Here is a 16,689-nt window from a genome sequence, read left to right as displayed (position 1 = left end):
ATCCTCCTTCAATAACGTTGAAACCAACGTCGCATATTGTCGAAAGTGGTACAACCACCACATTTACTTGTACCGCTAGTGGAAAACCAGAACCCACTTTATTTTGGAGTTTAGAAGGAAATAGAACAATTATATTTCCAGGGACTGCTAAATATAAATATATTGCATCACCTGTTATAGATGGTGTAACAACATTGACAATCAATGGAACAAATAAAAATGATACTGGAAGTACAATCGTTTGTTCAGCGGTCAACTTTGCTGGAAGTTCACTCATAAGGGGAAAGCTAACAGTGACGTCAGACGATGACCGACCACCTCCAATAATAACAAATGGCCCCTCTAATCAAACGTTACCTCTAAAATCGATGGCTGTTTTCCCCTGCTCGGCAATGGGCACACCTGAACCGATAATTGCATGGTATTTTGAAGGGGAAGCATTAATACAAAATCATAGAAGAAATATTTCAAGTGATGGTACATTAATTTTAAAGGATCTGGATAGAACTGATAGTGGTACCTACACGTGTGTTGCTTCTTCACCTCATGGAAAATATGTTTGGAGTGGATTTTTAACAGTGGACAGTCCAACCAATCCTAATATCCATTTCTTTAGAGCTGCTGACGTATCTGCATTACCAGGACCACCAACGAAGCCAGTAATATATAATATAACAGGCACTACTGTAACAATAACATGGAATCAAAATAATAAAATTGGTTCTTCGTCCATACTCGGATATCAAGTTGAAGTTTTCTCAAGGGAAACTTTGTCTGGAAATAATACACCACGAAATTCAAGAGGCTGGATTATTGCCGCTAAGAAAATACATCAAACACATTATATTGTTCGATCATTAGTACCAGGCATAACATATATGTTTATAGCTAGAGCAGAAAACTCCCATGGCTTATCAGGACCAAGTCCTATCTCAGAAGCAGTGATTGTTGGTGAAGATTTATCAATTTGGGATAACGGCCCTTATTTGAATAACACTGAGTATAGAAAAAATATTATGACTGATAGCATCGTAGAGCTTATTGAAGCAACTCCTATAGATTCAAATACAATAAAATTAATGTGGGAGATTCTAAATTTTTTCTATTTGGAAGGATTATTTATATACTACAGGCCATTAGATAATAATACGAATGAATATAAAATGAAAACAATTTTACATTCGAATGATGTGTCCGGGTATGAAATAACATCATTGAATAAATATACCAAATATGAATTTTTTCTTGTACCTTTTTACAAGAAATTTGAAGGAAAACCTTCCAATTCAAGAGTAGCTCAAACTCTAGATGACGGTAAGTAACAATTTATATACAAAATGATGACGCTATAACACATTCTATTAAGATACTAATATTTTATTAAAATTTGTAGTTCCGGATGGTCCACCAACAAATATAGAAATGTTCATTGTTAACGTAACAACTGTACACTTGAAATGGCAGCCACCTGATCAAAATTTACAAAATGGCGTCATAACAGGATACAATGTTTTGGTGAATTGGTTAGATATACCAGCCAATAAATCCATGATTGCTATAAATACTACAGTGCATCAGGCGACGAGTCTTATAATGACCAATTTAACTTCTGGCGTGAGCTATTCAGTACAAATTGCAGCTGAAACAATTGTAGGCTTGGGGCCGTTCAGCCAGAAAGTATATTTAAATATTGATACCAGATCTATAGGACTCGATCCATTATTGAGGTTTGTACAGTTTTTATCATGCTGTTTTAAAAATCTCGTTACTTTTTAATAATTGCAAAAGCAATTCATTAAAAATATTTTTTTGCAGATATCCAAATAATGGCGAAGTATCGATAGTTGCTGGAGATTTTGTACTCGAATCATGGTTTTACTTTTTAATTGGAGCAATAGTACTCTTCAAAGTTATAATGATTGCTGGCATCCTTTATATTCGCAGGCACAATATATTTTCAAAGAAAACTGCGCTTCCAAATATTTATGGTGAGTATAATAAATTCAGTAAAAAGTATTTTATTTTATTAGATGTATCAACAACAACTCAACCTAACATTAACAATTGATTTGCACTTAGATAGTTCTAGGTTGGTTATTCTAATTAGGTACATTCAACAAGTTAAAAAGAGAAGTTTAAGTAACTAGAATGTTATTGATAATATTCAATTACGCAATTTGAATATTTATTACAAAAAAAAAGTGAGGAAGTAATAAGTAAACTAGTTAACAATCTAACATAAACTATTATATATTGTGATAGTATTTTTTTCTAAATTTTTTATTTTATTTGACCTAAACCTGCCGTGAAAAATGGCAATGTCATGATCGATGATATCGTTAAATGTTGCAGATAAAAATAATCATACATAATAAATATGTTTCAAATATTCCTAAAACAAAGGTGAGACGACTTATGTCAGAGCACTTACGTATTCCCTAGGATCAGAATTTCAAAATTAAAAACATTCCACGGGTGTCGTGGGGTGGATAGGGTTCCAAGCGTTTGTTTGATGGAGGCTTTGCCATGCGAGGCGGAGGGTGCTAGATTACTTTCGAGTTGAAAGGTATCACAAGCTCTCTCACTAGCACAGTGGATTTTTTCACTTAACATTCACAATCTAGGCATAAAGAAAATGATACAAATCCAAATGTAAAGACATTGCAGTGAGATTGTATTGTCATAATATCTATCTTCTTGAAAACAAACAGTTTTGTGAAATTGATGCTGATGTTTAAGTTAAATAACAATATTGTTATCGTTTTAGATTCAAATGGGACGAGTCTAGTTACTCAAATGAATATAAAAGCAGCAGTATCTTTGTCTCATCCATTAAGTAGTTGTTACAATAAAAATACAGTTACGAAAACGGAATCATTATTATGGATGGAAAATCAACCTGGCTTATGTATGTCTAGTAACCAATCAAGCCAGAGCAAGGAAAAGGCAAATTCAGAATACGATAAAGTTGCACAACCACTCCCAGAATATGCAGAAGTTACAGCTTCTAGGGTTAATGGAAATGAATGGAATACGAGCAAAACAGCCACTTCTCCTGCAGCATATGCTTCAGTGACCTTAGTAACTAATACAAGACAGTGTGTTAGTTCTCTGGTATGTTATATTTTTATGAAAGATATAAACTAATGTAAGTAGCATATAAATATTTTTGTTAAGCCGAAATTTTTCTTTCAGGGTTGGTTTCCATCAAGCGGTAAAAATGTTGATAACTTTGATACCCGTTTCGCTCCAGATGAAGAACTGTACCCGGCTAGTAATGGTGGATATTACAATAGAAATGTTTATAGTGAAAAATATTTCCAAGGTCATCCTAATGTTTTGAAGTTTTATGACCTGCCATCGTTAGATAAATCTAAAAAAACACAGATCAGGTACAATCAAAATATTGATGATCGAATTTGTGATAATAATACTAAACCTGACGTAACACAGTCCTTGATAGGCAGAACGTATGGAGTGAGTTCAAGGAAAAATTCTGAAACCGAGTCAACGTATCGTGCATTTGGGCAAGATGAATCAGATGATGAAAATTATGATGAAGATGGTGGTTATGATGAGTTCAAAGTAATGCAACAAAACAAACAAAGGCCGAAACATCAGTATGAGAGACCTAATTTTGATAACGACGGTACACGCACAATATCGAGATTTACATCATTTCGACATTCGCAAAATGTTAAAAGTAATATTACAGCAGCGAACACACATTCCGCTTCGGCACCACATTCTCGTGTCGACTCTGTCACTCGGTAGTATCACGCCTTGCCGGTTTTCGGCGATTTGTGCCAAACTGACGTATAACCAAAGTGATGACAGACAATTTATAGTAAGTGAACATTACAAAGAATCGCAGTTCTTCCTTCACGCTATTACGAACTTCGTTTCCTACTAATAAAATTGATTCCAAAAAGACTGTTTAGTGTTTGTTTGGCCTAAATTTAAGGCACTAATTTTATAATTTTTGTAACGATAGTTAAATCGATTTTCTGATAACTAAAATTTTAATGCATCTTTCGCTAGTCTATTGTTATAAAATATAAGTGTGTATAATATTGTAAATAGTGTAAATATAATGAGAATATTAAATTATAACATGAAAAGTTCAATGTATTGACATGGGGATTGATGATGGTTAATTGTCCGTCTGTATATCGATAAATGAATTTGTAATCATTACCTATAACATAAGACTAAGTCTTTATACCGAACAAATAACGCTTGGCAATAATTTGACGAATATACTGACCTATTAGTGTAAATAGACTTCATTATGGTTTAAACAATGCTTAAGTTATTATAGTAGCCTAAACTAGAAAGCAGGAAGTGTGATTAGACTAAAATATAATGTGAAAGTAGTTTCGAATTGTAACGAGTGTTATTAAACTGTTTTAGAAGTTGAAAACTATGTCCTAATGGTTTTAAGCACAAATTGTTCTGCATATCTTGTGTAGTTACTTTAGCTAGCATTACGAAATTTAGTTATATTTAATGTGCCATAGAATTCCTAATTATTACGAAACTAAATTGGAGTTGTGAGAGAAATTCAAAATATGCTTTTATTTAAGAGAGGTCTAAGCTACGTAAGTTGATGTGATATGGATTAAATTTAATCACTTGTTATACTGATAAATAGCACGATTGTAAACTTGCATATCATGTTTATAGGTATTAGATGCAAATAGTGAACTTTGTTAAAACTTGAGTACGTAACATAAATAAGATGATACATTATATAGTTACTTCATTAAATGCTGTTTTAAAATAACGATACAGCAAGCGAATTGAAAAATAGCCCACGGTTGTTAACACGATGACATTGACATTGGTTTAAATGTAAACAAAATAGTGAAGTACCTATCGTTAAACATACAAGTAAACATCTACAAATATAAATGCTATATACGTTAAAGAACATGAAGCAACTGCGCTGTTCCAAAACTAATAAACTAAAATATCTGAGCGACTGTAAAATTTTAACTAATTCTTTTGTACATGAATTTTCTCAAATAAAAAGTGTGAAAAAGAAGAATATTTTATTGAAAATAATTTGCACTACTTTATTACTACTTTCGTATACTGAAAACACGGACGAGTAAAATAAGAAGGGCTCCGTGTCACCTTACATAAGAGTGAGGCACCAAAACAAGCCGGTAAACGTGTGAATATATAGCCCCACGCATACACTTACACTGATACAAGTCGATCGGCCGCCATTATGAGATTTGCCATCGTCTGTGACAGATCAGTCGCAATAAAATATTTAAAAACGCCGTCGTGCGTTGTGAATAAGTGTTAAAAATAATACTATAAAAGTATTTGTGGATATATGATTATTTAAAGGAGAAAAAATTGTGTATCTGGTATACCCCGTAACCGCACACACACTAGCATAAAGGTGCTTCACTTGCTAATATCACGGCGTGGAGTCCTTCTTTTTTTACTAGTCCGTGACTGAAAATAAGTGAAGTAGGTGTTTATATTGTATCTTTTTGAATATCGACCTACACACATTAAAAAAAAATATATAACTTTGAATTAAGTTATGTTTTTGATTAACTGGTATTAAGATTACATTACAATACCCACTTGTTTATGTGGCCTATAATATTGTAATAAATTCTGTGACAAATAAATATTTATAAAATATGGTGTGATTTTTTTTAATACCTGATCTATATTATATCTTGGAAAAGATTACAATGACATGCAAATCCAAATTAAAAATATGTTTATTTAATACATGGCAACTAATTAAAATTCGCGCATAAATGCATAATCCTTAAAACGGGCACTAAAAGTAATTTGTAAAACAATTTGTGTTTTGTGATATTAACACGTTTCACAGACGTAATGAGAACCTCCCTTTTTGAAGTTGATTAAATATTGGGTCTTGATATCATTTAATTAAACCATAATATAAGATCCCCGTATCTTTGTAAATGTAACATTTTAACATCACTCATCACTTATAAAAATTCTTTAAAATTATTGCTAAGAATTTGACATCAAACTTTTTGTTCGAGATTCTTGCAATAATGAATATATTAACAAAATCATCGAGTGCTTGAAAACTTAAAAAGCAAATACAAAGAACCACTTATATTTACTTATATAAAAAGCTAGTATTATTTTATTTCACTTATTATGACAACTTTATAAACTTAAATTATAAACATAATTATAGCATGTCCATTTTCAATATTCCACAATTTTTAATCAGCTTATAACTAATATGACAGTTTTAGTTGAAATTTAGACCGATGAGTAAATAATTTATATAAAAAGAATAGGGAAATCCCAGGCCCAAGTGTGTTATTTACCAGTGGGAGTCTTCTTTGCACAGGAGGCTAGATTATGGAAAATACAACGGCGCCTATTTCTGCCGTGAAGCAGTCGGTCTGGAGGGAGCCGTAGCTACTGAAGTTACTTGACAAAATAGACATAACATCTTATGTTTCATGGTAACGAGCGCGATTGTAGTGCCGCTCAAAATTTTTGGGCTTTTCAAGAATCCTGAGTGGCACTGTATTGTAATGGGCAGGGCTTAACAATTACCATCAGCTGAACGTCCTGCTCGTCTCATCCCGTATTTAAAAAAAAACTGTAGAGTCGACGTGCCTGTGCGTTGGATATTATTTTCCAAATAGTCGTTGTAGATACCTAAGAGAATGTTGTTGTAGCACAAAAATATAAAAATAAATTTTTCTGTTGTCTGTTGTTTAAACACGCTAATCTCTAGAACTACTGGACAGTATTTTATGAAACTTTCACCAATGCGACTGGAGCAACATATTGGCTGTATTTGTTCATGATTGGTGCTAGAAGAAAAAAGGTAATTTTGTACAAAGTTTTTTGAAAAGAGGTCGGGACAATATAGAGGCTTCATATTTTCACGCTTGGTACTGATATAGTATTTTTCTGCTTCTCCATCCACGCAAACAACGTTGCAGGCAGCATCCAATATTATTATTTTTATATATTATTATTATTTTTTATACCAGGTGATACTAGATACTTTAATTATAGATCAAATTCAAATATTTTTATTCAAAACATAATATTATAATCTCACTTATTGAAAGTCAAAAACTATCACCCATTCGAAAAAGTATGCCTCAGGCTTCCTTTGAATAAAATAGAGATTACAATGTAACATCGTACAATAAATATTTATAATTAGTATAACACTATCGGTGTTTATATTTTTATTTTTTGTCAAAACTTAAGATTTAAAAATAATCTGATAATTTAAAACTGTAGTTAATCTCCCTGCTACCTGTTACCCAAAATTAAGTTTATGTTTTACCTCCTGAGAAAGTTAGAAAGATATAAAAGTTCTAATTGGTTATTCATTTTAAATTATTATTTTAATTGGGTTTCTGAACAACGGTGGACACATCAAAGGAAAATTAAAATCGATGTTTTTATTTAATTCCGAGCATTTTCATATTTATTCACCTTTTAAACCTTCTCTGGACTTCCACAATTAGTTTAAGTCTAAAATTAGCCAAATCGGTTCAGCTGTTCTCGAGTTTTAGCGAGGCTAACGAACAAAGCAATTCATTTTTATATATATTATAGAAGATAGAAGATAGAAGATTAAATAGCTTGAGGGTGTTCGTTCCATTCCACATAATGATATGTGTTAAGAAAGTCGTTTATGTTATAATAACCTTTACCACACAAACGTTTTTTAACAATTCTTTTAAATTTCGTAACACAACGTAATATCATAACAATATACAAAACAGTCATCCGAGAATGTAAACATAAAACTATTCATACATTTATCAATAAAATTCAGTCTACCAGAGCTGTATCGAGCACGTAATTGACAACAAAAATTGTATTCATCCATGAAAAATAACGTTAACCTCCGTAGTACGAACTGGATTATCGAACGCACGCAGATGGCCGAAGAGCGAAATTTAAATTAAATCAAATGTATCCATTACTATTGTTGACATTTTCAATTTGCGAGCAATTCATAAACCAAATCTCAACCCGACACTCGTTGTAAGTACGTTATTCGTGAGTATTTAGCAATGGGTTGTGGTCGGTCTGTTACTGTACGATAACAGTATCCTGCCCATATAAAGGCACAAACAATGGACAAGCTATTCGTAGGCCTAACGCTTTGTCTCTGAAACACAAAATCGTAAATTTTCATATCGAATATCTTTAGGATTACGCGTGTATACGTTATTGAAGTTTCTGTTGATTTAAGAGTTGTTTAGGCGCGTTATGAAAAATAAGATGAGAATGAAATTTCTAGAAGCGCGCCCATCACTGTAATACAATAGTCACAGGTTTTAGTTGGTTCCTAAAATGTTCTGATGTTTGCGCCATTCGTAGTTTTTTTTGGTTTCTTCGTCCATTATTATCATATGATTTTGGCTTCGTTAGGCCAAGAAGTATATCTTCTTGCGTGCATACATTAGTACTTTTTTTATTAATTTATTTCTAAAACAGTATACAAAGTTAGAACTAAATATATTGTACTCGCTCTTATTTACAACAATACTTTGTATAATGAACACTTCTAATCAAATAAATATATATATCTTAATATATATATAAATTACGTGTCGCGTTGTTTGTCCGCAATGGACTCCTAAAATAATGAGCGGATTTTAATGGGGATTACTTCATGGAGTGCAGTTTGGTCCAACTTGAAAGATAGGATAGTTTTTATTTCGATTTGGGACCCATAATATAATATTTGTTTTGTAAGGTCATTTTTTTTTATGAGAGAATTTATTGACGCATGGTTTGACAGTTCCGCTGTGAAACAATTTCATTATAACATCAGGGAGCAATTTTTACGAAATAATTCTTGATGTTTTGAAATATTATAGGCAAATTCCTTTAAACAGTATTTTTTTATTATCTACAGAACAACGTCTGTCGGTTCAGCTAGTATATATATAATATAAATAACATACAAAATTTTTACTCAACACTTGCTAATTTTTGGTGTTTGCCTGAGTAATAAGTAGTTAGTAGTTCTCCATAATAATTCCTAAATTTTGGCTGATATAATTTTCTGTCTCTTACACTTTTTGTTTTATGAAGTTATACAGTGAACGTATATTTCATGTTTTTCTCTTACCCCAGTTTTTATGTAGAGTGGAAAAGCAGCGGTCGCCTGGGGTATCGTTTTAATTTTCCGCTGGCATGGAATTTTACACGTAGCGAATGAAGCATCAATTTTAATGAGCTTTAAAGTTAACTGATCAACGCTCTCGGTGTTGCGAACCGACGGAAATATTTCTTCCGTAAAGATAATTACCGGTTAAGTCTTATATACTGCTATCGTTTATTTCTAACGCTATTTAAATTTACATTTACTACCCAGATTTTTATAGCAAAAGCTACAAGTGAGATATAGTGAGGTGAGAAAATTAAGTTTATTATTTTATTTAGAGCTTTAGATAGTTAAGTCCTAGGTTAGGTACTTTTAATAGATACTTAAAATGTCATAAATAATAAATTTAATATCTGCATTTAAATAGCCTTACTGATGACATCAAAAAAAAGTGTGTGTGTAATTATGTATGTACGCAAGCAGTTATAATTCTTTGGCCTAACAAAGCATAAATCCTTAAAATTATTTATTCCTCGTGCTATTCTACGTTTGTAGAAAAAACAATATTATAGTAAAAATCTTGCAACGATGACTTTGACAATTAATTATTAAATAACGAATACGGCTGTACCGGCTTGAATCCTTTGCCTATCCTAATAATGAACGATACCAAAAAAAAAAATAACGAATGTCGCAAACGTCAGAAAGTTTTAGGAACGAACTTCACCCTGTTTCTTTTGTGTTAAAGTGATGCGCGCGCATCTTAAATTTTCACTCTCATCATTTTTTCATAACGCACCTAAAGAAGTATAACTTCAAAAAGATTTTCCTCATATAATTTGAAGTATAAATAAGGGTACAAATAATTTAAGTTATACAAATATATAATTATATCAGTTTTAACCATAGTTGTTGGTGTTCTTTTGCTGCCAAAACATAAATATATACAAAATAATCAAACTTCTCTCATCGTTAAGGCAGTTTTCGTAAGAAAAGTTTTCATTCGAATGTTTTTCCTGCAAACCGACTACCACAAAAGAGTATTTTCTTTTATTCGGTTAATTTATCTATTCATTTTAATTTATAGCATATGACACTCACAAATAGTGTGGCTTCCTTTTGGTACCCTCTACAGCCTCACAAACTCACAAACTGTACCTCTTTAAAATATTAGTATAGATAGGTGAATCTTCTACGCCTGTTCTGTGTTCAGACGTTAAGCCGAATAATATTTTATTTTTAAATTAAGAAGGGACCTCAAGCTTGATCGGTTACTTGATGGTAAATGAACAAAGGAGTGTTTCCAGCCTTTAAGTTCGGCAGTATACAAACAACATTTGAGTTGACAACTTCCAGCCTCCGGAACAAGTCGGATTCCGAAAAGGCTATAGCACCATAGACCACATACATACGCTGCGGCAGGTTATACAGAAGACAGAACAGTATAACCAGCCACTATGCTTGGCGTTCGTGGACTATGAGAAAGCCTTTGATTCGATCGAGACCTGGGCGGTGCTTCAATCTCTCCAGAGGTGCCACATTGATTACCGATGTATCAAAGCGTTGAAGTGTTTGTATAGAAACGCCACCATGTTAGTCCGTCTCCAGGATCAGATCTTAAAGCCTATCCTACTGCGGCGGGGAGTCAGACAAGGCGATGTCATATCGTCCAAGCTGTTCACCGCTGCGTTGGAAGAAGTCTTTAAGCTTCTGGACTGGAACGGACTGGGAATTAACATCAACGGCGAATACATCACTCACCTTCGAAGACCATGGAATCGGCCATGGAAGACTTAAGCGATTTGCTCGACGGCCTCAATATAGCATCCCAAGGACTATGTCTCAAAATGAACATGGACAAGATGAAGATCATGTCAAATGTGCATGTCGCACCTACTCCCATAACAATTGAGAACTGTACTCTCGAAATTGTCGACGAGTACTTCTACCTCGGACAAGCAATCCAGTTAGGCAGGTCGAATTTCGCAAAAGAGTTCACACGTCGAATCCAACTCGGATGGGCAGCGTTCGGTAAGCTACGTAAAATCTTCTCGTCTTAAATACCACAGTGTCTGAATATGAAGGTTTTCAACCAGTGTGTGTTGCCAGTGATGACTTACGGTACGCAGATGTAGTCACTAACTACGGGCCTTATGAGAAAGCTCATTGTCGCTCAGAGAGCAATGGAGAGGGCTATGCTCGGAGTTTCCCTGCGAAATCGAATCAGAAATGAGCAGAACCAAAGTTATCGAAATAGTCCAAGTGATTGCGAAACTGAAGTGGCAGTGGGCAGGGCACATAGTTTGACAGGCAGATGGCCGTTGGGGCAGTAAAGTCCTCGTATGGCGACCACGTACCGGAAGACTCAGTGTTGGTAGGTCCCCCACAAGATGTTACCCCCGACAGTCTGGTCAAGATAGCCGGAATACGTTGGATGAGGGCAGCGCAGGACCGATCGTCGTGGAAATCTTTTGGGGAGGCCTCTGTCCAGCATTGGACGTCTTCCGGCTGATGATGATGATCGTAAAAGCAAAGTCCGCATCAGGATCGACAAGTCACACAGAGCATCCTTTCACGCACATGAACCAGAATGACCGGCCCCCCAGCCCGAATAAAGATATTAAGTGGATGAGAACCATCTTCATACCTGTTATATGAATGTGACAGGTATAAAATGACTGTGGAAAAGAGTCATGTGTCCTATGACTCTTTTCCACTCAAACAAAAAAAAAACAATCAATTAATATTATAATAATATCAATATAAATAAAATGATAATGGTGTTCATTTGAGCGAGCATCATGGAAAATTGGATATACTTTAATAATGAAGTCTTCTTAGTTTTATTCTTTAGACACTTGGCCTAAGGGCCACTAGAACAAATATATTCCGAATCTTCATTAAATATAAAGTTAATAAAGATTTAAGAATCAAAGATTTTTATAAGTACTACGTGCTTAGTCTTGTGTGCACGCAGCCTAAGTCGAGGGTATCAGCTAGTTATTATATAAATACTCGAATGGGTAGCGTTCGGTAAGCTCCGTAAAATCTTCTCGTCCCATATACTACAGTTTCTGTGACGAAGTGTGGTGTGTATGACCCCTATGTATGCTTGATTGTCCTCGGAAGACACCCAAAAAATACGTTATTTATTTTTCATTTAATTTATGGAAATATTTGTAAATATATCAGGCATCTCTAATTACATAAAATTTGATTAAGACAATATGCTTGATCATGTTTCTAAGTGATTCAAATACGCAATGAGTATAATTCAATTAAAAATTAATGGCTTGATAACGTTTCGTCGCATCGGCGTCATTGAGGGGTGGCTTGTCGTACAAAATGTGATTTCAATAAAAGGTGTGGTGTCTGTGGTCTGTTTTGATAATGGAATGCTTTTAAGTAAAAATTAAAAATGCGTTACGTAGTTGACTGATTTTCTTTAATTTTTTATAATAAACTAAGATTAACCATAATGATGTAAGCACACACACACACACACTCCTTAAATTCTTCCTTCATACATGCTCACCAATTCCAGGTGCTTTGAACCTTTTTTTAAAACGTCACCAGTTTGGTCGATGAATGTTCTACGAGGTCTTCTTCGGACAACTTGCCACACACTCGCCTTATATATTTGATTAGTTCATTAAATTAGCTATTTCAACATTCCATTCCCAATCCCTGACATTTTCTTTCAGATCTTATCGTATTGTGATATAAACTGAAAATAAAAAAAAGAAATACAAGGTTCCAGATAGTGAAATCTTTGAACTGACTGTCTTTTTTTTATGAAAATAAGTAACGAGACGAGCAGGACATTCAGCTGTTGGTAATTGATACGCCCTGCCTTTTACAATGCAGCGCCGCTCTGGATTATTGAAAAACCCAAAAAATTTGAGCGGCACTACAACTGTTCTCGTCATCTTGAGACATAAGTTGTCAAGTTTCATTTGCCCAGTAATTTCACTAGCGCCCTTCAGACTGAAACACAGTAATGCATACACATTTCTGCTTCACAGCAGAAATAAGCGCCGTTGTGGTACCCATAATCTAGCCGGCATCCGGTGCAAAGCCTCCCACTGGTATCTTCTGTCCTTATCTCGCAAAACAAAAAGAAAAATAACAAAACAAAGATATGACGTCACATTTTATGATGTCTATCTCTGGTTAATATTATAATCAATAACCTTTGAATTTTCATCTAGCCAACCCTAAATCTTTAACCAATGATATTTTTCTCTTTAACTTACTGGAAAGTTTCATAAACTAAACAATTCGATATGCTATTAGAACAAGCTGCATTTCACAGTTTCATAACAGCCTTCGCTATTTCTTTACTACGACACACAATAATTATGAATTTCTTCCACCAACGATACTTTTTTTTTAATTAATACTATTTATTTTCACTCATAAGAAGTAGAAAGAAAAATAACTTACTCAGTTCCCGGGAAGATAAATATTATTTTATTTATCTGTCATAACTCGAGTAGCTTTCATCATAATCAAAATTTTTCACCAAAATTTATTAGCACTTGAAAATACCTCTCCATTTCCTCTCCGTTGTATTATTTACGGACCCATCTCATCATTTATAATTACCTCTAATTACCTACTTAAAATTGTATACGCCTGTTTGTAATCAGGATAACATAAAACGAATATAAAATTTTCTCTTCATGTACGTAAAAGGCAAGGATAATATAGGGTCGCCCCTGAGTCGGAAGTGCCCTTAATACTGTGCTTAAGTGGGCGAGCTACAGCGATCTTCAGAGGCTTTTCGGGCCCAACACTTCTAAGCCTTTTAATATCGAGCCCTCAGCATACTTGCCTCTCATAGGATCTTTCATATCGCAATGAGATCGCAACTTAACTTTTTACACTGTTCACGGTAAAACTGTTAAATGTTCACCTCACCGTAAATGTAATTGCAACTCTTCAAGTTTTGAAGATAACAGAATGCCACTTATGTTTTAACGTGTTAAGGTAATGTACATTTCAAATTATTACGAACGAAATGTATAAACTACTAAGTCAAGTTACTTTTATGCATTTAAAACTGTTTTAGATATTGTAATAGCGATGTTCATTTATCCTTGTTAAATAATCAGCTACTTATTGTAAAAATAGCTCAAATATTTAAGCATTCAGGTTTGCATTTGATTAGGCATTGTGATATATAAATTAATTATTATACTACGCACCAAGATTGGGTTTTTGTATTGTTTAAAAATTAGAATTGCTATCTAAATTCAAATATTTTTATTCAAAATAGGATTTAAAATCACATAATGAAAGTTGAAAACTACCACCTATTCATATTAATGTGCCTCAAACCGAAAAGAACAGGCGCAATAAACTTAACTTAATAGTGTGTTCGCTCCATTCCCAATCTGTGGTATCATTAAGAAAATCATTTATGTAAAAAAAACCTTTACCACACAATTTCTTTTAAGAATTCATGTAAATTTCTTAACACAGTTGGCTTGTATTTTCTGGGATCCTATTGTAAAAGCATATAAATACGGAATTCCTTATTTCAGACAATTCAAAATAAAATAAAACTTACCTCAAATAATAAACCAACAAAGTTTCGTGTCATGCCAAAAGTGACCATCAAAAAATAGCCATATGACTTTTAAACTAGGATTCAACAGTAAAATAAATAAAATAATCCAGTCCAGTACATGCATCCATCAAACACACTTTTACACAAATTATCTTGCCCCAAATTAGGCATAGCCTGTACTATGGGTGCAAGACAATAATATATTTAATACAATATACTTACTTAAATATACATTGTTATAAACATTCATGACTCGGAAACAAACATCCATAATCATCATATAAATGATTGCACCTACCGGGATTCGAGCCCGGGATCTGTAGCTTAGTAGTCACTAACCATTCGGCTATATCAGCCGTCAAATTCTTAAAAACATATGACGTCATTATCTTATAGCACGTGTACAGCAAAACGTGATATGGCATAATTTAAACAATTGACACTGTTACATTTAACTTCCTTATAAACTACAGCGATTATTGCCCAAATTTAATTAAGAACACACAACCCTTGGATAACGGAATGGACTGTAAAGTTTGAATAGCGTAGCACATGGGCCCGGAGTTTTGTAATTTTATTAATGATGTAATAACAATTCTGTCAGTCGCATGTGTGCTCTGAACGATAGTGAAGTCGTTAGTCCGAACGGGTTAATATAAGAGGGTCGGATTGAGGATTGTCTATGGCGCCCTGGTACCACCATGAATGACAGACCATTTATACGTAAATAAACCTAAATGCAAACAATATTTAGTAAAACTTGTTACTGTTTACAAACGATAAAATAATACAATATTGTTGTCTACTATAATTTGAAATACATATAGGATATTTTCTGGAAAGAAAAGTGATGCAGTTTATAGAAATAACCAATATCGATAGGCTGAAATTAAATTAAAAAAAAAATTTAAATGAAAGTAAGGACTGAGACGAGTAGAACATGCAGCTGATGGTTATTGATACGCCCTACCGATTACAATACAGTGCCGTACAGGATTCTTAAAAAAATTATAAACTCTGAGGGGCACTACAATTGCGCTCGTACCCTTTAGACATAAGATGTTAAGATCATTTGCCAAATATTTTCACTAGCTACGACGCCCTTCAGACCGAAACACAAGTATTAGCTTATACATACTGCTTCACGGCAGAAATAGGCGCCGTTGTGGTACCCATAATCTAGCCGGCATCCTGTGATAGAAATATCCTATAAAGAAACCTGCCACTGTTAATTGTAAATTTATTATAATACCTGAATTTGAGCCAATCAATAAAGCTACAAATAATTATCTATGTATAAATAACTATTTGTTATTTATTTTCTATATCTCAGATTCTATATAGCGTGACTAGCGTGCATTTCTAATAAATAAGAACACGCAGTCATTCGTAACGATGAATTATAAAGGTAGGCGTACATTGCACTACATCCACATACACATTTAAAAAATTGGAAACTGCACGCAACAGGTTTAAACAAGCTCAAAATAAAAAAAATCAAAATAGTCTACAATTTTGTTTGGTTTATGGATCGCTGCATAGGAAGTCGACTAGGTGAGTACCGCATCATCGTCTTTTTCTCTCGTGAAGCAGTAACGTGCAAGCACTATCGTGTTACCGTTTAAAATTTGCTGTGGCTAATGAAATCAGTCGGCCAATAAATCTGAATGTGTAATGTCTCAAAGTGATGATGAGAAATCAATTGCGGTGCCGCTCAGAATTTTGTGTTCAATGAAAAGTCCTGCATTAAAATGGACAAAGATTATCATTCACGATCGGGACCATTTTCTCGCCTCGTAATTTTTCTCAAAAAGGAATAATATTTAGTCCATACATTTTCTTTATGAGAATGATCCATCCTTTAAGTAAATTGATAAAAAATGTTCAGAAACGATACTTGTAAATATGAAATGTATATAATTCGATAGAAATTGGTCACCAATGGCTGCTATTTTAAATAATATGAACCTCAGTTATATATTTTATTTTAAGATAAAACTAATAG

The 16,689-nt window shown here is 33.6% G+C and overlaps 1 protein-coding gene across 3 annotated transcripts in view; it reads left to right on the top strand.

Moving 5' to 3' along the window:
- Positions 1-5,667, top strand: part of LOC126973795 (roundabout homolog 2-like) — a 97,637-nt gene extending 91,970 nt beyond the window's left edge. For all 3 annotated transcript variants that reach the window (XM_050821115.1, XM_050821116.1, XM_050821117.1), the window contains exons 7-11: positions 1-1,314; positions 1,394-1,727; positions 1,816-1,988; positions 2,768-3,114; positions 3,196-5,667. In XM_050821115.1, the coding sequence (XP_050677072.1) occupies positions 1-1,314; positions 1,394-1,727; positions 1,816-1,988; positions 2,768-3,114; positions 3,196-3,774 (2,747 nt within the window). In that variant the 3' untranslated portion in view covers positions 3,775-5,667. The remainder of the gene's footprint in view (positions 1,315-1,393; positions 1,728-1,815; positions 1,989-2,767; positions 3,115-3,195) is intronic.
- The last annotated feature ends 11,022 nt before the right edge of the window (positions 5,668-16,689 follow it).

Source organism: Leptidea sinapis, chromosome 30 (genome assembly GCF_905404315.1).
Source record: "Leptidea sinapis chromosome 30, ilLepSina1.1, whole genome shotgun sequence".
In the NCBI taxonomy this organism is placed as follows: domain Eukaryota; kingdom Metazoa; phylum Arthropoda; class Insecta; order Lepidoptera; family Pieridae; genus Leptidea; species Leptidea sinapis.
Note: the sequence above shows the minus strand (reverse complement) of the source record. Positions and strands in the feature narration are given on the sequence as shown.